The sequence below is a fragment of the Hippichthys cyanospilos genome, chromosome 20 (assembly GCF_059441005.1).
Source record: "Hippichthys cyanospilos isolate Australia breed blue-spotted pipefish chromosome 20, RoL_Hcya_1.0, whole genome shotgun sequence".
Taxonomy (NCBI): domain Eukaryota; kingdom Metazoa; phylum Chordata; class Actinopteri; order Syngnathiformes; family Syngnathidae; genus Hippichthys; species Hippichthys cyanospilos.
The window spans coordinates 7,831,734-7,854,891 of NC_142388.1; the positions used below are offsets into that span (position 1 = coordinate 7,831,734).

The 23,158-nt window shown below is 42.0% G+C and overlaps 3 protein-coding genes and 1 long non-coding RNA gene across 7 annotated transcripts; 1 reads left to right on the forward strand and 3 right to left on the reverse strand.

The window, feature by feature from the left end:
* Positions 1-393: 393 nt before the first annotated feature.
* LOC148407186 (proton-coupled zinc antiporter SLC30A1-like) lies at positions 394-3,424 on the reverse strand. Its single transcript, XM_088402850.1, has 2 exons — positions 2,850-3,424; positions 394-2,058 (listed from the first exon to the last, which is right to left on the reverse strand). Exons 1-2 carry the CDS (start codon positions 3,355-3,357, stop codon positions 1,220-1,222), a joined length of 1,347 nt encoding a protein of 448 aa, XP_088258976.1. The 5' UTR covers positions 3,358-3,424; the 3' UTR covers positions 394-1,219.
* On the forward strand, positions 946-2,705 carry LOC148407187 (uncharacterized). 2 transcript variants are annotated; one of them, XR_015863762.1, is made up of 3 exons: positions 946-1,157; positions 1,220-1,687; positions 1,878-2,705. It is a non-coding gene; the product is annotated as an uncharacterized LOC148407187 (long non-coding RNA). The 2 variants fall into 2 exon arrangements; XR_015863761.1 differs by having other exon boundaries at positions 946-1,687.
* A 6,110-nt stretch (positions 3,425-9,534) lies between the features above and the next one.
* Positions 9,535-17,230, reverse strand: slc30a1a (solute carrier family 30 member 1a). The gene is made up of 2 exons (XM_088402849.1): positions 16,299-17,230; positions 9,535-12,904 (listed from the first exon to the last, which is right to left on the reverse strand). Exons 1-2 carry the CDS (start codon positions 16,846-16,848, stop codon positions 12,033-12,035), a joined length of 1,422 nt encoding a protein of 473 aa, XP_088258975.1. The 5' UTR covers positions 16,849-17,230; the 3' UTR covers positions 9,535-12,032.
* Positions 17,231-18,260: 1,030 nt separating this feature from the next.
* Positions 18,261-23,147, reverse strand: nek2 (NIMA-related kinase 2). 3 transcript variants are annotated; one of them, XM_088403623.1, is made up of 10 exons: positions 23,040-23,147; positions 22,638-22,781; positions 20,785-21,002; positions 20,474-20,714; positions 20,321-20,403; positions 20,130-20,256; positions 19,810-20,038; positions 19,634-19,688; positions 18,840-18,913; positions 18,261-18,631 (listed from the first exon to the last, which is right to left on the reverse strand). In XM_088403623.1, exons 3-10 carry the CDS (start codon positions 20,967-20,969, stop codon positions 18,474-18,476), a joined length of 1,152 nt encoding a protein of 383 aa, XP_088259749.1. In that variant the 5' UTR covers positions 20,970-21,002; positions 22,638-22,781; positions 23,040-23,147; the 3' UTR covers positions 18,261-18,473. The 3 variants fall into 3 exon arrangements, with proteins under 3 accessions (XP_088259749.1, XP_088259748.1, XP_088259750.1); XM_088403622.1 differs by lacking the exons at positions 22,638-22,781; positions 23,040-23,147 and adding exons at positions 21,565-21,684; positions 21,782-21,817; XM_088403624.1 differs by lacking the exons at positions 22,638-22,781; positions 23,040-23,147 and adding an exon at positions 21,175-21,510.
* Positions 23,148-23,158: the final 11 nt, after the last annotated feature.

A 23,158-nucleotide genomic window follows, 5' to 3' on the forward strand; every position in this document is an offset into this window, starting at 1 on the left:
ACGGCCTGCGTTTTGAGATGCCACACTGCGCATGCAGCTGCATCAAGGTTTAGTTTGGTGTGTAGGTGGATGCGCGCGGCCAACACTGCAGCATGAACTGTGAACTCTGATGAATCACACTACAACGCAATTCGGGAAAAATAGACTAATTTCAAAATCGCTGTGCATGAGCACAGTTAAGTAGGGTGATAAAAATGAATTTAACCCATATTAATAAAAAGATTGTACGTATATCAATAAAAACGTATACAAATGTCATGTAATGCCACATTTGCAGTTCAGACTCATTGAAACGTATTACACCATCCTCTGTCAAACTGTCACGTCCAATCAGATCAAACCCAATCCACTCGTTACACTTTAAATCCACTAAGTATGTTTGATACTACCTTTTTAGTCAGTATCAATGAGTATCCTTGAGTAAAAGTAGCAATACCCTTGTACTTTTGAAAGCTAAAATTTGAATTACAGATAAAGTTGAACGATGTATCAAATTCCCGCAATGGAACATTGCTTACTGGCAAAGTTGGAATTATTATTCAATGTCAGACTATTTGCGGTAAGTATTAGTGGCTGGTATTGGCTCACTTCACCAGTCTATAGTTGGAACTATATATGGACGGATGGAGTATAGCAAAAACCTTTTGTAACATTTTGGCTATACTGTGGTTTATCTTTCTATTGCTTGTTAGTAGTATCATTCTCAATACACGTTGGTAAAGATAATAAAAATGACGCAGGGTTGCCGTGAGGCTATTGCCTTGAGAATAGAAAAACGCTAATTCCATGCTAACGGAATCGTCTGAAAAGTGAGTTGCCGATCCCAAACCAGACAGCTTGGCTGTAACAGATGGTAAGGTAAGCTGCTCCCTTGCAACCCGAGGTGACCAACTCTAATCCTTTAAAGTGATTCCCTCCCCCAGCCACAATGGCCTTACTTCTGGACACACTTATATTATAAGAGTCGCTGACCCCAAGTGTGTATCACATGTAACAAGGTCATGGACAAAATCTTGTTGGACACACACTATACGTTTCTTATTTCTCAACAGCATTTTGGGACTAGGTCCTCAAGTTATGGCATGGGAATACCATATGGGACAAGGTTCCAAGGCCAGCGAACGAGGATTGAGGGGTCTTGCGATAAGAGACTTGAGGTTGGACAATTGCTCGCTCGGTGGCAACCCTGGAGCCATTTTTCCATTCTCCTTTTTCACAGCTATGACTCCACCTCTGACGTGACGATCGCCTGCAACTCCACCAGAGACACGGTGACCGACTCTAGGCTCTCGCCAACGGCGCTAAAGTCACCGCCCGCCTTCCTGACGGGATTCTGCTTGTCGCCGCCGCTCAGCTTGGGGCTGCACTGAGTCCGGCAGGTGAGCTCACACAGGGAATCCTGTGATTTGGACCTGAGAGTGACAAACTCCAGCTGGATGGTGGTGGAGTGGATCCCCTCGTTGTGGAAGAAGTCCTTGATGCGCTTGGCCATCTCCATGTAGGACGTGGGGTCGTGGCACTTGATGTGCACCGTGGCGATGATGCGGCTGCCCGCCAGCTGCCACACGTGCAGCTCGTGGATGGCCAGGACCCCGTCGAGGTTCAGCAGGCGCTCGTTGAGGCGGTGGATGTTGATCTGCCTGGGGATCGCCTGCAGCAGGATGAGGGCCGACTCCTTGAGCAGCGGGTACGTGATGCACAGCAGAATGCACACTAAGATGATACAGAGTGTGGGATCGAGGTAGAGCACCCAACAGGGGCCCTCCGCTATGGTAGTGGGGCCCCCCGGGAGATCTAGCAGCGTGTGATTGCCCTGATATGGGTCGTTGCCGTGGCTTTTGATGCACGGTTTGATGCAGATGACGTCTTTGTTGCAGGCCTGCCACACGAAGATGAAGACAAGAGCGTTGATCATAACAACAACAGAGCCCAGAGTGTCGCACAGCACGATGAGGTAGACGCCGCGCATGTTGAGATGCGAGGACGTATTGTCCTCATGCCTGCCGTCCTTGGTGCCATCATTGACCTGCAACTCCATGCTCTCTTTAGGTCTGACGTCTGCAAAAGAAAGCGATGATCGCAATTAAAATTGAGTGTAAACAAGGGCAAGATATCTCATGAGATTTAGTCTACGCAAACAAGACGATTTTTGCTAAATTTGTAATATAAAATATATACTATTTTATTGAGCAGACTGCAAGAAATGTAACGATTTAGCATGCAAACATAAACAGGAGAGTCATGTCTTTACAGGCTCATTTTTCAACTGCGACTGAGATAGTGTGACAAAATGTTAAATGTGGTGGTACTTTTTTTTGCAGTGTTTACAAACTCATAGCGCCTTATAGTCCAAATTTACAGTACAGGCTTGTGACATCATGAAATGTAACCATCATAAACAACAAGCCTTGTGACATTTTTCAACAACATCACAAACAATTCCCAATAACACTATTTTTGACTAAACTGCTACCAAACTATATGAACATTTAAAAGCTACTGCAGACAATTATGCAGAAAAGATACTACAGTAAAACAGAACACTAAATAAAGGAAATTGATTAAATTATGTGAGGATTTTGGCATAACACTTACAGCATATCCCTCTTTGGATTTAACACCTTGCATTTAGGATAGACATTGACTTTATATTCACCTTCATTATAGTGACTTTTTTCAGAGGCAATAAATCTATCCAAAACGTAGGACTGCTTTTTTGTGTGTATTTAGTCCACCTAGTGACCTGGAAGGGTAATACACTAAAAGTATTTTTCTTTTATTATTATTTGTTTTTAGTGAACGTGGCCCTAAGGTCCAGAAATGTACTCATCCCTTGGCACTTTGCTCACCGGTTTTTTGAGAGTCCACAGCAGACCCGTTGTCGGCCCGCAGAGACTTGGCGCTTTCGCCCTTCTTTCCCCCGTGCGTGTATTCGTTTTCTCCGCCAGCGCGGCCGTGGAACAAGCAAAGCCCGAGCATGTTGACCAGGAGCCCCGCGAAGCCCACGCCGGCGAGCACCTGCGGCTGCTCAATCTCGCGGATCTCGGTAAAGCGCTCGATCGCCTCCAAGACGATGGTGCAGCACATCGCTATGAGGAACACGGCGTTGACCAGCGCCCCCACTACCTCGGCCCGAATCCAGCCGAACGTGTTCTGGTCGCTCACGTTGGTCTTCTTGGCGAAAAGCACTGCGACCAGACCCACCGCCAAAGATATTACGTCCGACAGCATGTTAAAGGCGTCGGACTGCAACGAGAGGGATGCTGTGATCCGGCTGACCACCAACTCCATGATGAAAAAGGCCGATGTCAGTGTGAGCATGAATATCAGCCGAACTTGATTAGACGAACAAGTCATTTTGTCCTCGATCTTATAAAGAGCTGCAAAAATTCCACCGAAATGGAAGGAAGTCCAACTTCACAGCCGAGCCGGTAAACTTTCCTCACGAAACGCACAACTACAGAAGAAAGACGCGCAATGTTCCTATTGGTCAAGGAGACATGATGAAGGTCCATGCCGGTTGGTTGGATGTTGTGGCTCGCGGAAGCGGGTGGTTCAAAGTAACTAGGCAACAACGGCCGCTAATACGCACGCCACAGGTGTTTTCTTTTCATACTCCACACTACTTCACCAGAAGGTCCTCACGGGCTTCTGAAGAGGTGATGATTTGAATCAATTGTGTTGGAGTAGGGGAACATCTACAACAGGATCATGGCCCTTGAGGAGCATAGATTGAATCCCCCCATGAAAATATGCTCTCTTTCTAACACAGCACTATTTCTCTCTCCCTCTATCTCTCGCTCTTTCACACACACACACGCACGCGCGCGCGCACACCCACACCCACTCACCCACACTACATTTGTACTGTATATGTACATTGACAGTAGTTAACTTACCACAATGTAAACATGGGACTCCAGAGTGCAATTATAAAAACCTTCCACTAGAGAGCAGTGTTTCCTCATCTTTTTCACATAATGAGGACGAGGTCATCCGGTTGGAAACGCTTATTTTTACAATTCCGGTAGGTTTGAAGGAACAAACGGAGAAAAGGGTGCGCCCACGGCTAGGTTGTCAACATTCTACAATGAAAACAAACAGTACAAGTTCGCTCAAATAAGCTTAAGATTGCCCCACCTTAGTGAACAAATAGGAATCCTCCAAATCATACCTTTTTTTCCAAACAGGCAACACAAGCTCAGTTATGTGTTTTCAAGCACACTATTTCTATTTATACCTCCATCCGATTAAAAAATAACGCTCACAATGGAATTGTGGCACAGCAAACTTGCTCAGATGTACTTGCAAATACAGTACGTCAGAACATATTCACAGGTACATTTGAACATACTTAGAGGCTAAATGCTAATAACTTTTACTCTAATTGGTTTAAGGTCCAGTTCTCCATATGCTGGCATTAAAGAATAAAGAAGGCACAAAATGAGCTGAAATAAGGAATGAGTGTGTCAACTAGCATAAATTTTATCTGTCAAGTTAGATCACTGAAGCGCCACCTTGGCCAGACATTATTGCTTAATCCTCGCCTCCACATAAGTTTCATAACGACATGACATATTTCTTTTGAACACAACGGGGTTGATACGGAAGGAAGTTCTGGCTAATCACATGAGCGCAGAAAAAAAGAGCCCGCTGATGTGCTGACATCCACTTTTCATTGGCCTTTGTCCAGTTTCCCCTCTTGAATAGAAAAGCCCTATAAGCGCTATACTGAGCCCACTGCCATTCCGACACTCACGGCTCAATAGTCACAAAGCTCAAGCATTTGGCAAAAGAAAAAACGGTTAGGATATGAAATGTAACACCTCGTGCTATAACACTAACACTACTCGGCGTATATTTCAGGAAAGAAAATAATGCACATTATGTTCGCTAATAAGAACATGAGCGGCGGCATTCTTGACAGAAAAAAAAATGCAAATAGGTGAAATTGCAAATAGTGACCTTTCCTACGATGTTAGCTTATTGTTGTGTTAGCTAATGTTAATCATACGATCAATTGGAATTGACTTGAGTGTTGCAAAACTGTTATAAGTGAGGCCAGTGTCCTGAGATCGATCCATCTAATAGCCTCCGCTGCAAAACTGTTTTTCTGCTATTGACAAATAGGAAAAGAATGATAGTATTTTTAGTGGATACAAAACAATGATTCAATTATGTCTTGACGTCTGGGCCATGTTTGTCAAAGATAAAATAGTAATGACCTACTTTTTCATGACTATTTTTTCTTGTATATATTTTTTGATTACTGTTTATTATTGATTTTATTCTTAGTGAATGTCTTTTGTCTTAATAATGTGATTTTTCACTAGAAGGAAAAGTTTTTTTTTGTGCTATGGTAACACAAATAAATGTAATTAATTGTGTGTTGGTTTTTTTTTCCCCAACGCGTGACCTTATTGCTTTGATGAGTAGATAAATCTTACTCTATTCAAACAATTAAACAACTACATCTTGAAATATTACAACCTTATTCTGGTCCGATGACTTTCTTCTTCATTCTAAATGTTTTCTTGAACCTTCTAGATTTATGGAAGAACAACAATATTTTTATTTTTAAATAAATCTGAATATTCCAACAACATTTACGAATATTGTGAATATTTTCTCTAAAACATTGACTGTTCTCTAAATTGAATAATTCTCCTGGAATCTGTTTTCTCATAACGCTAACCTTCTCCCAAATACTCCATTGTAGGTTTGGTGGTACATGCTAGTTGTCTAAAAATCCATTGACAAGCACCACGATTATATTTAGGAGGGTGCAGATGTGTATTACTTGTAAATGTGATCATTGCTGACAATGTTATCCGTCAGTTGTCTTTTCTTCTGCTCCCGCTCACCTGACTGATAACAGCTCCTGTGTGCCTCCACGTGCACATAAAAGCCCCTTTTTATCTTTACTGTATGCAGATGATCTGCTCACAGTGTTGTAAGGACAGCTGTGTCCTCCTTAGCAAAGTGTTTTATGATTGGGGCAATTAATCATTGCTGATTGAAGCCACTTTGCCCCGTGATCAAAACATAACAAAGGATTAACTGATCCACACTTTCTTCATTTACAACTCTGACAAGTTTGCGACATACGTTCATAAGGTATTTTTGTAGAGATCACCACTGACACATCAACTTTCCATATGCTTATCTTATCTTGTGCGTAGGTTTTTGAAATTGTAAATTCCTCCATAGGGGGTCAAAACTCCAAAGGTCTTGACTTTTGCACAAAATTATCTATCTATCTATCTATCTATCTATCTATCTATCTATCTATCTATCTATCTATCTATCTATCTATCTATCTATCTATCTATCTATCTATCTATCTATCTATCTATCTATCTATCTATCTATCTATCTATCTATCTATCCATCCATCCATCTATCTTATATATATATATATATATATATATATATATATATATATATATATATATATATATATATATACACACACAATTGTTTGATTTACATATGTGGTTGACATTGAAGTCTACATTCCAGCCAGCTTAGACCCCCCCCCCCTTGAAAAGCTCTTTGGCCACCAAGCTTCCATGCGGTCAGATTAAAAAAAAAAAAAAAAAACTGTGTGGGAGAGGACAGAACTGTCATATTCAGCACCTTTAATCCACAATCCCACAGTCTAAGTCATCATCGCTTCATTCTAAATTGATTTTATTTATTGTATATAACGTATAAGCATTCAGATCAGTGCCATTAGACGATAACTTCAATGACACCATAAATAAATAAATAGCAGCGATGCTGAATATAGCCATACATTAAATACCCTATTTTCTGAAATATGGCCCCTATTCTGATGCGTTGGCTGCTTAGACGAATAAACACTTCAAATAAACACTCCCATAATCTGCAGATGAGAAAAAAAAGCCCTCCAGTCTTGGTCACAATACAAAAGGGCTGCCTTGCTCAAGGGCAACTCAAAATTGTAGTATTTAGTAAGCATGGCAAGCAGTGCTGCATACATTGTGTGGGTGTGTGCACTCCAACACACATTTTTATGGCAAGGTAGGGGGAAATGAGAGTGACACACATCTTGACAAATTAGTTAATTATTGATGTGAAACTTTGTGGAGTTGCTAGGGAACCAACAAACTCTCCGGGTTAATGGTTCCATTGGTGGGGTCATTCAGCGTAATTGTCATAAAAATTTTGTCTGTGAAGAATTTACTTGAACCTTCCCCTTATGTTTGAAAATTTGAAAACCTAACAAAATGTAACAAAATGCATTTTGTTCGTCTATGATTTAGTGTAATTAACAGACAGTATTTAAATACTTAAAAAATATATTTTTGAGTTTTTCTGATTAATTGCAGATCAAATTGCCTCACTCAAGAGGAATTGAATTCAAGCCTTCAGTTAAACTGCCGCTCAAATCAACTAGTTGTGACTAAATAAATACTTTACATCTTACTTTGTGTGTACAATTTGTAATCTGATATTCAGGGAAAATCTATGGGTGTGAAATTGGCCCATTTGAAAGTAAATTAAAAGTCCAATTAACCTACTAGAGAGTACAAAACAGATAATTAACACTGAAAATCTTGTTCTGTGTACCTAATTTGTCGTTGTAAAATTGACATACAGTATTTAAGAATATTAAAAAAAAAAAAAAAAAAAAAACTTACATTTAGTCTGCTCAAAGTTCAGTTGGTCCAAGGATTTAATTCAACACTTTTGTCACATTGTGTGTCACATCAATCTGTTGGAAAAGAAAAACATAGATTTAATAAATACTGTAACTCTTATTTTTTGCATCTAATTTGAGTCCTGCTCGGAATTGCTTTAACCCATTACCTTACACAAACCCAATGAAAAAAGCAATCATGTGAGCGAGGGTAAATCTGATTTATTTGCATTTATTGAATGCGTATCTTCCGTTATAAGTGTGGATTCTCTGTATTAGCCATAAAAAATCGGGGAGCGGCCGTTCATCTGGCTTTCAACTACACCAAACAATGGTCTCATTTTTTGTTGCTGACGCTTGACTCTGAAGTCAAACGAAAACATAAGACTACATGCTGACTCGCTTTTTAATGTTGCAACATACACAATAGCCCGCAGGCACGGTGCAAAGAACACCTGGTGTGAACAGAGAGCACACACAAAGGGCGTTCTATGCGCAGGCATGAAACAAGTGCATCACAGCAGCACAGGAATGCATGGGTAAACCCTTGTGCCTATTTTTACTTTTGCACCCCCCCTTGTAAACCCCTATGGATACTCGTTGTAACAGCGGTAATCATGGCAGTTTCCGAAATGAACTTTATTAGCGCACAAAGGGAAATATTTTGTTAAATATCCTCCATGAATGGCCACTATCTCGCCAATGTCTGTCACAATGGTGATTTAAATGAAACATATGACAACCGAGGTAGCATAGTGGACTAGTGGTTTTTAATTTGGGATCCTCCTGTGTGGACTTTGCATGTGGTATGAGTTTTCTGATTGCTCGTTAATTGTTGGTTACGGAAACACATTACGTATATTAATCTTGGTAAAGCTGTTCAATTCTTTTCCTGGTGAGAATACTTTCAATATCAGGAGGGTGCAGATGTCAAAACGGATGACGTAGACACAGTCGCGTATCTGGTACAATTGTTATTTGCAACAAAGTGTGTTCATTGTTAAAAGTTATTCATGTATCATATAATCAGCGGTGATTTAGATTAGCGTATGTACTAAGCACAGAATGGACACATATTTAGCAGTTATGGCAAAAATAAAAAGTTAATAAAAATGTATCTTCGGCTAGCCCAGTAGGCAGACGAGAGCTAAAGCTAACTCTAGTTGAATTAAATTTATTGTTTAACAGAATTATTGAAACACACCAGGAAAAAGAGAGACTAACGTTACCTCGATTTAAAACTGAAAAAAAGTCTGATTCTGTAATGATTTACTGGACTTGCTTGTTTAATGCTGACTCACATTATTTGAACAAACGTACACGTCACTTGAGTAATTGCGTAATGACGTAAAAGCGCGACGCCATGATTGAGAACGTAATAATCAGGCGACACAACAAACGGATTACTTTTAATTTGTTGCCAAATTTTACACATTTTTATTGATATTATCTATTTTGCAGACCACACTCTGATCAGATCCACTTATTTACCAACTGTTTAACCAAAATGAAGACCAATTACTTATCCGATTCACTTAAGGAACTGTTTACTCGATTAAAATGTCTATCAGGGGTTTCAAACTCATTTTCATCGTGGGCCACATCGTAGTTATAGTTTCTGCCAGAGGGCCGGTATGACTGTGTCACTTTGTCACACATTTACCTAGCTTTGAGCTCAGGGGCTGTAAAATCTGTTGAAATCAGCATTTCACGGCCACATGAAATGAGGCGAGTCGGACCTGACCCCCGGGCCTTGAGTTTGACACCTGTGAGTTATATGATTGCATCCCTAATCAATCTTACAAATGTCCTCCCATTTTAAAATTCTTATGCCCATAACCATAAAAGACAAAAGAGAAAAACACACATTTGAGTTAATAAACTGTACCACACAGCGATGTATTTTTGTCTCATGATGACACAGTGGACAGCAATTGTAGACAACATATCAAAGACATCTGCTGACATATCTAAAATAAAAAAAAAAACATTTTTTCCACATAAAGCCACGTAAATGTGCCCACAGACACAATGTAGAAGTGACTGCACATTATAAAAATGAACACATCAAAATGCGTTTCCCAGCACATTTGTTTACATTGCATATACATAGAATTGGGAGTGAAATTCTCAATTGCACCTTGTTAAGTGACAAATAGTGTGATAATTTTTTTTCAAGGCCACTATAAGGACTTGGGTGCTTAGCCATCCAAAGCAGCGGACAGACGGACAAGTCAGTCTGACAGTGGTTTGTACGCTTGGAGGACAGTTCTGGCACCATGCACTTTGGAGCTCCTGACCTGAACACAAGGTCTCAGTTTGGACAGCAGAATCTCCACCCAAGTACAACTGGCCGTCATCAGGAGCCAACCGACAACATTGCGGAGCTCGTTTCCTAGCAACGTGATGCATTAAATCTTGAACGTGGTCGTTGCAGTTCGACTACAGTCAGTGCTATTGCCAGTGAGCGCAAGGCAAGGAAAGAAAGTTGTTTATCCAGCTTCTTACCCCAAAAGGCCCAAAATTTAACTACCAGCATAAGACTGTGGACCATAGAGAATAGAAGCAGCATCTACAGACAGAAATAGATTCTTTCTAATAACTTAAATACTTAATCAAGCAATACAATACTCTATTTTTAGGGGTCAGGGAACGAGCAGACACGCATAGTAGTTCACAGGCTGAAGTGAGCGTGACATGTGCCGTGAAGGAGGACATCCGAGGTCTGGAAGAGAAGCTTTGGCACAGAACGCCATGGGACAAAGATTCTAAAGACAGCGAATCCTGACATGCCACCAATGGCGAGAAGAACCTTGTATCATTCGCTTTCCATTTTCAGTTGGCAAGCAAGAAAGTAACTGATTATTTGATGTTTTCAGATCTAACAGAAAAATTGCAGATTTTTCAAGTCCTCTGAGACCCAGCCCATTTATTTGTGTCCACTGCTGTGACCATGTTGTTGCAAGACAACAAAGCTAATACATTTGCATCCTACTCCAACACATGCAGCATCATTGGAAATGCCAGGATGTCCTCCAGTGAGCACAATTGAGTCAAAAGATTCATTCATCCATTTTCTGTAGCTGCTTATCCTCAGTAGGGTCGCTGGCTTGCTGGTGCCTATCCCAGCAGTCATCGGGCAGTAGGGACACACATTCTGAACTGGTTGCCAGCAAATTGCAGGGCACACAGAGACAAAAAACATTCACGCGCCCAATCACACCTAAGGACAATTTAGTGTGTCCAATACACCAGCAATGCATGGTTTTGGAGTGTGGGATGAAGCCGGAGTGCCCGGAGAGAACCCACGCGGGCTCAGGGAGAACATGCAAACTCCACACAGGAAGGTCGGAGTGAGCTGGAATCGAACTGGTGACTCCGAACTGTGAGGCGGACGTGCTAACCACTCTTCTACATGAGCCTCCCGAGTCAATAGCTAAGGACCAAAAACACCCTCGACAGTGGAGACAAATAAGCTCGGTCTCAGGAGCCATTTACATTTATGCTCAAAAATTGAAAAACGGTCATAGCACAGGGGTTGTTGGTATTATAACATATTTATAGATTGAATATAATTGATTGGAGTTCACGTGACCTGGAAGATTTTTTTTTAGCTTGATAATTGCATTTTTTACAGAGTAAAAGTCTCTAGTTTCTCTGCACTGACGATAAATATGTCCCTTAGTATTTAACAGCAGAAACAAAAATCTGCAAAAACTTTAAATACATTTTTTTAAATGATCGTAATGATCATTATTGAGCCACATTAAAAATATGTTCAACCTGTTGGGTGTCACAATCAGTCAGGTCTGTGATCAGTCATTTGCTTCTCAGGATTAATTTAAAAGCATGCTTATTTTAAACAAAACCCGTCAATGCCAGAGCAAACGTGTCCACAAATAATATGCTGACAGTGGAAAGGTTTTCAAGTATGTTAAGGGTGGTTTTTTTGTTTTTTTTTTACCACTAATGAAAGAAGTTGGGAATCACTACACAACATGTAATCCTCAATGTTCTAATATGGATCATTTGATTGGATTGTGGTCTTGTTCCTGACTGATTGTGGCAACAAACAAGCTAACATTTTTATGGATGCTAGATACCAACATTTTGGACCAGTTAATGATAGGGGCAAGTCTGTGGACTGGGCTTGTTTATCAACTTCTCAATTTGGATTGAACTAGAAATTAACCTCTGAAAAATCTGGCAACTTTTCGTTTGATCTCAAAACGAATAACGTAAATCAGTCACTTTTTTGACAGTAAGACAGATTGAGGAGGCTTGTGACGAAAGAGTTGAGGTGGTAACGCCGAAGCCATTTTTTCAGATATGAGCGGACAGCAGTTAATCCAGTTTCCAATTTCTCTCACAGGGACGACTCCACCTCCGATGTGACGATCACATGCGGCTGCACACCAGACAAGGTGATGGGCTCGAGATTATCGCCGATGATCCTGAGGTCGGGGCCCGCCCTCTTGTCCCCCGCGGGGTTCACCTTGTCGCTGGCGCCGCAGCACTGCTTGGGGGCGCATTGAGTCCGGCAGGACAGCTCGCACAGGGAGTCCTGGGACTCGGAGCTGAAGGTGACGAACTCCGGCTGGATGGTTGTGGCGTGGATGCCCTCGTTGTGGAAGAAGTCCTTGATGCGCTTGGCCACCTCCATGTAGGACGTGGGGTCGTGGCACTTGATGTGCGCCGTGGCGATGATGCGGCTGCCCGCCAGCTGCCACACGTGCAGCTCGTGAATGGCCAGGACCCCGTCGAGGTTCAGCAGGCGCTCGTTGAGGCGGTGGATGTTGATCTGCTTGGGGACCGTCTGCAGCAGGATGAGGGCCGACTCCTTGAGCAGCGGGTAAGTGGTGTACAGCAGGATGCACACCATGATGAGGCAGAGAGTGGGGTCCAGGTAGAGCACCCAGCAGGGGCCTGCCAGCTTGCTACTGGCCGGGGTGGGGCCGTCCAGGAGATCCAGCAGCGTGTGGTTGACGTGATAGTGGTCGGCGGCGTGGCTTCCCACGCACGGGTTGACGCAGACCTCGTCTTTGTTGCAGGGTTGCCACACGAAGATGAAGATGAGGGCGTTGATCACGACGATGACGGACCCCAGGGCGTCGCCCAGGACGTGGAGGAAGACGCCGCGCATGTTGAGCTGCGAGGACGTATTGTGCTCGTGCTCCAAGTCCTCGTACTGAGCGCCGCCGTTGATCTGCACCTCCGCGCTCTCTTTAGGGGGGGTGTCTGTTGACAAAAGCATTCAAAAGGTCAGGGACGGGGCCTTAGTTTTTGACATGTGGAATGTAATTGCAATAAAATACGTATTGGCATCATTTTCGTTTGTATTTCAGTCACTTTGATGCACTTGGTTATTTATTTTTTCAGTTTTAGACTAACCTGTAACCTGTACAAACTGTAAAAAAGTTCAGCTGTTGAAATTTGATACATATTACTTTTTTTGTTCATGTTAAAAAGGATACAGATTTAGGTATAGTTATACAATTATTGTAGATAATCTTATTTGTAGTCACCACAGCAAAAAGGGGAATGCAAAATATAATTGAGGAGCGCTGCTTTACAGTAACAGGCTAAAAATCTATCAATCTAAATAAAGATGCTAAGCAATTTTTATTTTCTATTAAAAAAATTAGATCAGTCTTGAATGCTAAGGTGTACAACGTTATTTGCACTATGCGTGATAATAATTAAAGCTTTACGATTGACTATCTAAAATTTTCATAAAAAGCAGTCAGTCCGGAACAAAACATACATATTTTTGAACTATTATTAAGAAAAAATCCTAATGTAACTATACTTAATATTACAATTATACAAATAATGCTCTTAAATCATTGCAATTACATTAAGAGTGTTGTGATAATTCACGACATTCTTGAAGAACTTTGTCTAACTCAGTAAATAGCTTTGAAAGTGTTTGAAATGAACCAGCCAGCTCACCCATTAAAAAAAAAACATTCAATATAATTATTAAAAAAATATATAATAAATGACAAATGCATTTTCTCTTGTTATTCTTGGGAGTTTTTTCCTCATTGTTGGATCATAGCCAATTGCACCCCATGGCCCGTGACGAATCTAAGGAATCTTGATGTACTGTAAATCTACTGAGAAGGAAAATGAAAGATAAGCAAGAGAAAAATGTTGATCATTGAATAAAATCTAGGTCAAACTTGCAGATGAATGAATCTCTTTCAAGCGGGGATTTAGTGCATACTTATAATAAGCTGACGAATAACCCTTAACGTAGAAAAGGTAACAGATTTCAATTCAATACTACGGTCAATGTGTACAAATGATAGTACACACCTAACGTGTCGGATTTTGATTTTCAAAAACCGTGGGCACAGTCAAATGATGTTCGAAAGTCAAATATGAAAATTTTCCATTTTACATCTTAAATTGTGATGTTCCTATTAATTAAAAACAATGTTAAAAATTTTACTTGTTCTTTATGCCTATGAAAATCACCAATTAAGGGCTGTGCCTTTTAAAATCTCACCTAGGGTCGGCCTGAGAAAGTGATTAGTGGATGAACAATGGGAAAATGTACATAAAAATATAAAAAAGTGATTAGTAAATTTAGCTGTCAGATAATTGCAGCACATATTGTGTTGTGCGAATCAAACTAGAGAGCAGAATAAGGATATAGAGGGCCTCTGATTGGATTTACAAAACAAGTTTACAAAATCATATTGGACAAAATCCAATCATTGATTAGGACGTGTGCATGAGGGCAAGCAGCCTCAACCCCGATACAATGGCGGCTCGTTCATCAGCGGCTAATGGTGTGGTTTTGGCCGTTGACTCCCCTATTACATTGATGTACGATCCCGTGACTGCTACCGGAGACTTGGAGGAGGGGTGCAAGCAGTTCCCATTTATTGAATATGTCAAGGCCAAACAGTGCATGGGCTTTACGAGTGGCTTTAACTCTTCGGTGCCAGAGCACGGGGGATCCACGCAAGCCTAGAAACTAAAAGGACATACAAGTACAAGCACCTAATCATATGACTTCTTGTTCCTGAATAGGCTAACAGGAAAAGATTGTACCGTTATGCAATGCGGACTGCACACGATGAAGATCGTGTGGAGAAAGCCGCCTTGGACTGGGGAAAAGGGGAAGGGGGGCATATTTAAAGTGAACATATGCTCTAAAGCAGTAATGAGGAATCGGTTGTCCGAGTTTGATCATGTGGGGTCTGCGAGGTGTGCTGTGATTGGTCGCTACCAGAGAGCTGAGTAACTGTAATGGCATCTTTAGGCGACAGCCTGTGGCAAAAAGGCTTCTCAATGAGATGGATAAAAACAGGTGGATTAGGCTACTTAAGTCATATTCCACAAACCCCAGTTTAATCAAAATGCCATGTTTAGACTAGCCCTATAGAAAATTTTAGGGTTACTTCTGAACAAATGACCTAGCGCATGGGTGTGCAACCCATGGTTCTGCTTTGTTTCTCACAGACTTTAAGAAAGTAAGTACTCCAACTAAATTTAAATTACAGCACTTTGCTGGTTTTTAAACATGGGTGAATATTAAGATTGTCGTGCTCTTGTAGCATTCAAATAAAATGTTTTGAGATGTTCCATGTACTAGTCAAAAGTTTAAAGACGCTGTATTTTTTCCCTAGATTGTCATTTACTTGTTTCAGGTTATTTAAAACAACTATGTTTTGGATTAGGTTCTTCAATTCATTTTGTAACCAAGATGGCAGCTGTGCACATCTTTGTAAATTCTCATCCAGCTTCATGATTTGGATTTTGCTTCATGATCTGCAATGACTTTCAGTTCCCAGTTGTGCAGTTTCAAGAAAGTTTGACCTTTTAACTCAACTCTTTGGCAGATTGGATTCTGAAAAGTGGTGGATGTAGACAGACGCTTGTTGGACTGAGTGGATTCCAAAATGGATCCACTGATAACAGCGGAGATCCATTCCCAGAATGTTCTGGAAACCACAGAGTGAAGAGCTAACTTGTTCTAAATTTCTCTCTAAGGCAAAGCCTACTAGACAATGTAGATAAACAAAATGGGTGTGCAAATTGTCCAATGTCTGCTCTCATCCAGGGAAACGTATCTCACATTATCACACAAAATAGGCAAAATACAATTGAGAATTATTGTGGTGGAAACACACTTTCATATACAGGTAGAATCTATCGTCCTTGAAAGATCAGTGAAAATGCTGGCTCGCACAGTAGGGGTTTCCTTTACGACTAACACTTGGCACTGAAAGAGTTCATGTGTTTGAAAAAGCTTGAATTTGAAGCAGTTTTCTAAATTTTTGAGTGGCACAAATAATGTTGTATGTCGCTTAATTTGCGACAAACTTTTGAGTGGTACCCGACTAGCAACCGGCAACTATATATTTGTCATTAAGTTTAAAAGGACTGAATCCATCCACAAGTAGCAAAAAAAAACTTTGCAGCGGATTCTGGAGGAGATAGTCAAAACGGACGAGTATGAAATGTTGCTGACCTCTGACCTTGCCCAGCCGCCCAACTTTAACTACCTAGAGGCAGAACAGCAGGCGAAGGTGACGGTTTGGAAACGATTAATTATTTACTTGAGAGATTCGTTGTGGAAAACAAGACGGGAAGTACTAAAGTCTGTCTCGCTTACCGGCGGTTTGAGAGGCATCCGCGGAGCTGTTGTGGTTCCCCACCAAATTGTTGGTCTCCCCGGGGGTCCCGTTGCCGGTCCGGTGAGACTTCGCGTTTCTGCCCTTCTTTCCCCCGTGCGAGTGTCCGTGTCCCCCGCCGGCGTGACCGTGGAACAAGCAAAGCCCGAGCAGGTTGACCACCAACCCGGCGAAACCCACGCCGGCGAGCACCTGCGGCCGCTCGATCTCGCGGGCCTCGGTGAAGCGCTCGATCGCCTCCAGGACGATGGTGCAGCACAGCGCTGTGAGGAACACGGCGTTGACCAGCGCCCCCATCACCTCGGCCCGGATCCAGCCGAACGTGTTCTTGTCGGTGGCTTGGGTCTTCTCCGCGAAGCGCACCGCGACCAGAGCCACGATCAGAGCGATGACGTCCGACAGCATGTGAAAGGAGTCCGACAGCATCGAGAGGGATGCGGTGATCCGGCTGACCACCACCTCCACGATGAAAAAGGCAAACGTCAGCGAGAGCATGCATAGAAGCCGGACTCGATTAGGCGCACAAGCCATTTTGCGCTCGATGATATGGAAAGGAAAGAAAAAGAAAAAAAAACTAGCTTGCCCAAGCTAGCTACTTAAGACTACTCCGGAGCTAACACCTCGAGCTAGCTGGCTCCCCGAGAGACAATTCGGGAGAACCACACAACACTGACTTTACTCTTGTCCCGAAATGGCAGCGGCACTTCGACTGGAAGACAATTCATCCGAGAAATGGTGACTCCGCATTCAGAGTAATTCGACGGTCGCCGCAGCTCCAGTTTGCAGACGGGCTGAAACTTTGCACCCGAGCCGGTAAACTTTCCACACGGAACACAGAAAGACTGAGGAAAGGACACGCCCTGTGCAGATTCCTATTGGACGCGAAGACAAAAGATCAAAGCCCGTTGGTTGACTGTCGTTGACGTCATAAGCAGGCGGGACAGAGTAACCGGGCAACAGTGGTTGCTACGCACGCCGCACGAGCCTAGTCTCGCGATGATTGGAATGTTCATTATTGTAGAAGCTGGACTTCTTGTGGTAAAATAACAAAAAACACATTATAAAATTACGATATTAATAAAACTATATGACAAGGGAAAACGCTCCAGTTGCTCAATTGACGTTGCTCACTAGAATATGTACGTATGTTACACCTTTGACGTGAAGAACCCGAGTTCTTGATGATGATTGACACGCATATGGTCGTCTCATTTCCAAGTCCCATATTACTAAAAATGAGTTATTTTCTGTACAGACGTGTTCTTTGATACTGGAGAGAGTCTTTTCCACCCCCCAAATCCCGTATGCAATTTTTAACTAATGCATTAAGCAAGTTTGCTACGTGCCTGACAACCTGTAGGACGCACTCCCGTGGAAAATGTTTTGTAAGATTTGATTCTTGCTCCTGAAATGAATATTTTTTTATACCCTGGCACCAGGAGGGCTCCGTAAAATGGTGACATACGCTCATGCAAATTTAGACATTTAAATCGCTCAAAACGTATTGGACACGTATGGAAGACAATTGTGTCCTCTTGTGGCAAATGTGGGTACTTGAGCATTCAACACGAGTATTTATTAGTTTGGTAATTTCTTTTGTTAGTTTGTGCTAGCGTAATTCTTGCCTTTTGAACAAATTTACTATATTTCTCTCAGCGTCATGTATTCGTTCTTTTTACATAATCTTGTGAGGTGACCGAGAGTCACTTGAAAGCCAATAGGGTCGGAGGCTTGCTGGTGCCAATCCCAGCTAGCAGTCGGCGGGGGACACCCAGCCTATTGCAGACAATTTGTCCATGAAAAAAAAAAAAAAAACGTAATCCAACTGTGCACGCAGAATGTAATCTACAATATATAAATGCACATTTTGATGACTGCCACTATAAAGACATAACCAGAATTTCTGTAGTCCTGTTAATCAAAGACAATCAAATTCTAGCCAATTGTAACCAAGAATTTATTTGTATAAATTTTGCACTGAGTTGTATTTTTTTTGTAGTCAACTTTTGAGACTTCTCTGATATTAGCTGCCTTCATTACAGAATATTGTTGATAACACAAGCACGCCACTTCATACATTGCACACAAACTCACACAATCTTAATTTACACTCAATAAAACTAGACACCACACTACGCTCAGTTAAAACACAGCCGTCAGATGCGGAAGCCAGGAAACTGACAGGCGTTCTCCACATCAGTGAGGATTTGAGGATGTCGACTCAGTGTTGCAGAGGGATCCAGCTGACAGTTTTCTTTGTTGGCGCCCGCAAAGTGGACCCTCTTCTTTCCCAGGGAGTACCGTTCCCAGACGTCTACGAGAGCAAAAGAGCTGTTTTTAGCTACATTTACTTTTTTGGTGACTGGGACAACTTGGTAAAAATCTTTATTGGCATTTATCAATCCATCCATTTAATATCTATACAGATTATCATAAAAATGCTAAACATACAGGTATAAACATGATCAATATTTCCAAACTGAGCTGCTGGCGTCCACAAGGTCTTCATCGGCTGTGCATACCTATGTTTTTATCAAAGAGTGGGTTCTGCTCTCTTTGGTGCTCCACACGGAAGTTCTTCAATAAACTCTCCGCTCTGAAACCAAACATACAGTAAATGTGTTAATAATCCTTCAAAACATACTGCCATGTAATATGTCATTCATGGGTGTTGCGCAAGATTAAATATGCATAACTGTTGATCTCTCTGTAACAGACGCGGTGCAATAAAATGTCAGTGCAATAGAGTTGTTTAAGGACACCGGTTTGGCAATTGAACGCGATTGCAGAACGACATTGCGTTGTTTATATTAGGAATCCAGAGTTTGTGCAGTAGAAAATTTGGGGCCAAGTTAGCCGTAGTGGCGGCACACTGCCAAGAACAACTTCAAAATACAAGCACACTAAGGCTGGGAGTCCACATATTTTGTATGGTGAGGTTTAAATAATGGAGAAATGAAGCACCTTATATTTTGGACGGTTTTAGATGGTGCTCTTGTTTGATAGATACAGCAGAACTATAATACATTTCAACTACATAAATCAAAGTGCTGTCTTCAAAAATAAAACAAATAATAAAATAAAAAGCATTATGGTTTATTCTGAAGTTGGCTGGCGTACTAGCCACGTTTGGCAAAATGTTCATTGTCACGTAGGGCATGAACAAGCAGCGCAATCTGCCGTTGTACTTCACTGCAAAATAAACAGCCAGAAGAAAATCGATTGCGCAGGGACGTGAACTCTTGTAGTGTCCTAATCTTGTGAGAGTACATCGTATCCCTAGTGATTAATGCCATTTAATTCTTCCATAATGTACCTTGATAGACTCTCAGCTGCGAGGCATTCACGGACACACATCTCACGTTCCCGTCCTGAAAAACAAAGACCAATTGGAAGCAGTCCAAAATAAAAGCACTAAATCAATTTCTCACATTAACTGGTAGCCCCCTCTCTATATATACACTTATGTCAAAAATGGGACACAGAACTCACGCTCAAGCATCTCCTCACGTTCCCTTAGTGCCTTTTCCCGTTCTTTTAGGGCCTGCTCTCGGAGCCTGAGCTCTACGACAGAAGGGGTGACTTCTGCGGGCTTTTCGGAAGCCTCGTCAGGGTTTGCCGACTGCCTCCGAAGCTTCTGCCCCTTCCTCTGCTGTTCGCTGACCGCCTCGGCCAGGAGGCTGCTCTGGAGGATGGATTCCACAGATGGCCTAAGATAGTCCTGATGGGAACAATAACAGACATCAGCATGAATGAATTTGACTTCTCAGTTGCTACATTTCTTGATGACACAGTGCATTGATATCTCTAACCTTCAAGTTGAGCATTTTCTTGAGAAGGGTGTTTATTTCATCAGAGTATCGATAAGGGATTCTGTTGAATTTGCCCTCTCGGATCTTGACGGCCAACTCCTTTTGATTGTATGCGGTAAAAGGGGGGCTGCAAAATAAATAATTTGAGCTTCAGCAAACAATCGCGATGGAATGTGCTCAGGCAAACTTACGAAAGTGCGCAAAGTTCATACAGCAAACAACCAAGTGACCAGATGTCCGACTTCTCATTGTATGACATCTGGTTCATTTGCTCCTGAAAGACAAACGTTGCATCAATAAGAACTTTTCAAATTTGACGTTACCCAAAGGTTACGAGGACTCACGGGAGACATATAGTAAGGCGTTCCGACAAAAGTCCTGGCAAAGCTGGTTTCGTGATTGAGGATCCGGGCCAGGCCGAAGTCGCCCAGCTTCACATTTTGTTTGGCGTCCAGAAAAATGTTGGCTGGTTTCAAGTCCCGGTGAAGGACGGTGGGCCTGCCATCACTCCGCCTGTGACATTCTTTCAGCGCCAACATGAGCTGCGCTGTGACACGCAGGATGAACTTTTCATCCAAATAACGTCTGCGGGTCAAATAAGGAACGGTGACTAATAGCACTAGTACAAACATGTGAGTGAGGACCACAAGGTCACCTTTCCTTGATGCATCGGGCAATGAGGCTTGCTAGGTCACCACCCTCGCAGTACTCCATGACGATGTATAGCGTTGTGTTGGATCGATCGATGATGCGGTCGTAGTATCTCACAATGTTGGGATGCTTCAGCTCTCTTAAAAGGTTCACCTCCGACACTAGCATCTGCTTCTCGCTCTCGGCCATTGTGCCATAATCCAGCTCCTTCCACACCAGAACCTAAGGAGACATCAAGCAGACAGTTTTAAAGAAGGGGAGCAATACGACACATGCATCAATTTCAATTCAACTACAAGAAGCGTCATTTAAGTGGTATTCTGAATAGGAAGGGGTATGTGGGAAGAGATGTGATCAAAAAACGAACCCAAGAACCAAACAGATTAAAACAGACCTCGGAGAGAAAGGAGGACCAAAATACGAAAGGAACAGTAAAATCTTTGACATCAACATGCAAAATTGGGACCCAATGTCCGTATTCAGAACTTTTGTGTATTAGACCACGCACGTTCTGATTTCCGCAAACATTCTTTGCAGGGTGAATGTGACTTCCTGCAACACGTGCTTCAATCGGAACAAACAAGAACTACTGGTCCTGGACTCGTCATTTGAACGATTTATTTCCTATTGTATGCTGCAAAACCCCACTCAACAAAAAAATACACGTAAGCGTCGACGGTTAGTCACGCTGTCGTAACCCGGAAATCAGCAGGAGTACGCTGCAGGTGAGAAATTACGACACACTATCGATATTTTGAGACACAAAATTAGAATTCGTACTTACTTTCCCGTCAGATTTCCGTCTTATTTTCTGACATCTTCCGTAAGAACCGGATCCAATTGTATGCAGAACCTCGTAGTCGCCGATGCGGGACGGCATCTCGTTTTTCTCAACATAAGCGAACTAAGCAAACGTTCGTGTTAAAATCTTAGTTTTACACGAGCATTTCTGCGAGGCGAGCCACTTTTGGCTGTCTATCGGGTCGATGTCAAAAACTCACCAAGCGTTTGCGTGTTTGTTGGGAACAGAAAACCACTCCGCAGTTTTAAACTAGCGTAACAAACGGTTGTCGAATGTGATTGGTCTAGACAGCAGGCAAGACAAGTCCTGATTGGTTCGAACCGACGGGGAGGGGTCAAGGTTGCCAGGGATACGACTGTGCCCAAGACCCGCGAAAGTAGAGCGGTAAGCACACCAGCCCTCCACTAGAGAACGCCAAATATTTGCAAAGAAGAAAACCGAAAAAGGGATTTACACTCACTACGCAATTTTCCGGATTTAGACTTCCTAATTTATTTTATATAAACAATAATAAATACCTTTAAGAATAATTTTCTCTCTTGCTGTTGACTGAAAAAGAAGAATCACACATTTGAAATGAATGGTTCACCATTTTTCCGGATTTGGCCATGTGACGTTCACACGCTTATGGAAAAAATAAAACCGTTGAGTAATTGGGAGTACAGGGCAGCGATGATAGTTTGAATATGCATTTTTGCCAAAGTTAATTCATGTATGCATAAATTATTTTCCAAAAGTCAATATTTTTTTAAGGTAAATCAAAAAAACTATTCTATCCCTTAGTGTAAAATGAAGCTCTCAAAATTATTATTCAAGCTAAAGGAAAGGCCATAATGGTCATTGCATGACAATTTTTAATTTTTTTTGACTCTTTAGCTTTTGCTTGCTGTTTTTAAAATAAACACAGAACTTGCATGGGTTTTTTTTTTGCAATTCATCAACTATATTTAAACATACATATGATTTGCACATACACTAAATGATAGCCAAGCCATTTTGCCCTTACCACCAAGTGAGAGACTTCTTCAGTCAATTCCCTTTGCTGCTTCACTTACTTGCTCAAATGATTCATTTATTTGCTCTGGGCGAGCCACGACAGCCCAAAACTGACACCGCTCGCACCGCAGGGAGGGAGAGCATCCAGGGCCGGATCTGTCAGTCTGGCTCCGCAAAGGTCACTCCTGCAGAGAGCTGGAAGACTTGGGGAGTAGGAGGGCGGGGGGTGGGTCAAAAGGAAAACAGGCAGCTTAAAAAAACAAAACAAAAAAACAAGATGTCTTATTGATGAAGGGCAGATCTTCTCCACGGCAGCATTTTGACATATTAGACAGATAAATGGATATTTTATTAGTCCTGTGAGGGGTAAAGGGATGTTTTATTGTTTGCTGCCAAAAGGAATGGTATCATTGTTGGAGGACCCACCAAACCGTGATATTGAGTACCCTGAGGGAACATACCTGTGAAATGGTGCATTGAAGTGACACTGCAGACAGGACACTTTTTTTCTGGTGAAGAGTTTGTCGGGGGTCACCTCCTGCAGATTTGACCTTTGCATGGCATTGCCTGATAGAGGCTT

Coding starts and splice junctions, on each gene's coding strand:
- LOC148407186 (XM_088402850.1), bottom strand. CDS start 3,357: ATGACTTGTTCGTCTAATCAAGTTCGGCTGATATTCATGCTCACACTG. Junction 2,059..2,849: donor TGTGGACTCTCAAAAAACCG/GTGAGCAAAGTG, acceptor TTTCTTTTGCAG/ACGTCAGACCTAAAGAGAGC.
- slc30a1a (XM_088402849.1), bottom strand. CDS start 16,848: ATGGCTTGTGCGCCTAATCGAGTCCGGCTTCTATGCATGCTCTCGCTG. Junction 12,905..16,298: donor GGATGCCTCTCAAACCGCCG/GTAAGCGAGACA, acceptor TTTTGTCAACAG/ACACCCCCCCTAAAGAGAGC.
- nek2 (XM_088403622.1), bottom strand. CDS start 21,660: ATGCCGTCCCGCATCGGCGACTACGAGGTTCTGCATACAATTGGATCC. Junction 21,003..21,564: donor GACGGAAATCTGACGGGAAA/GTAAGTACGAAT, acceptor ATGTCTCCTTAG/GTTCTGGTGTGGAAGGAGCT. Junction 20,404..20,473: donor CGCCTTACTATATGTCTCCC/GTGAGTCCTCGT, acceptor TTTGTCTTTCAG/GAGCAAATGAACCAGATGTC.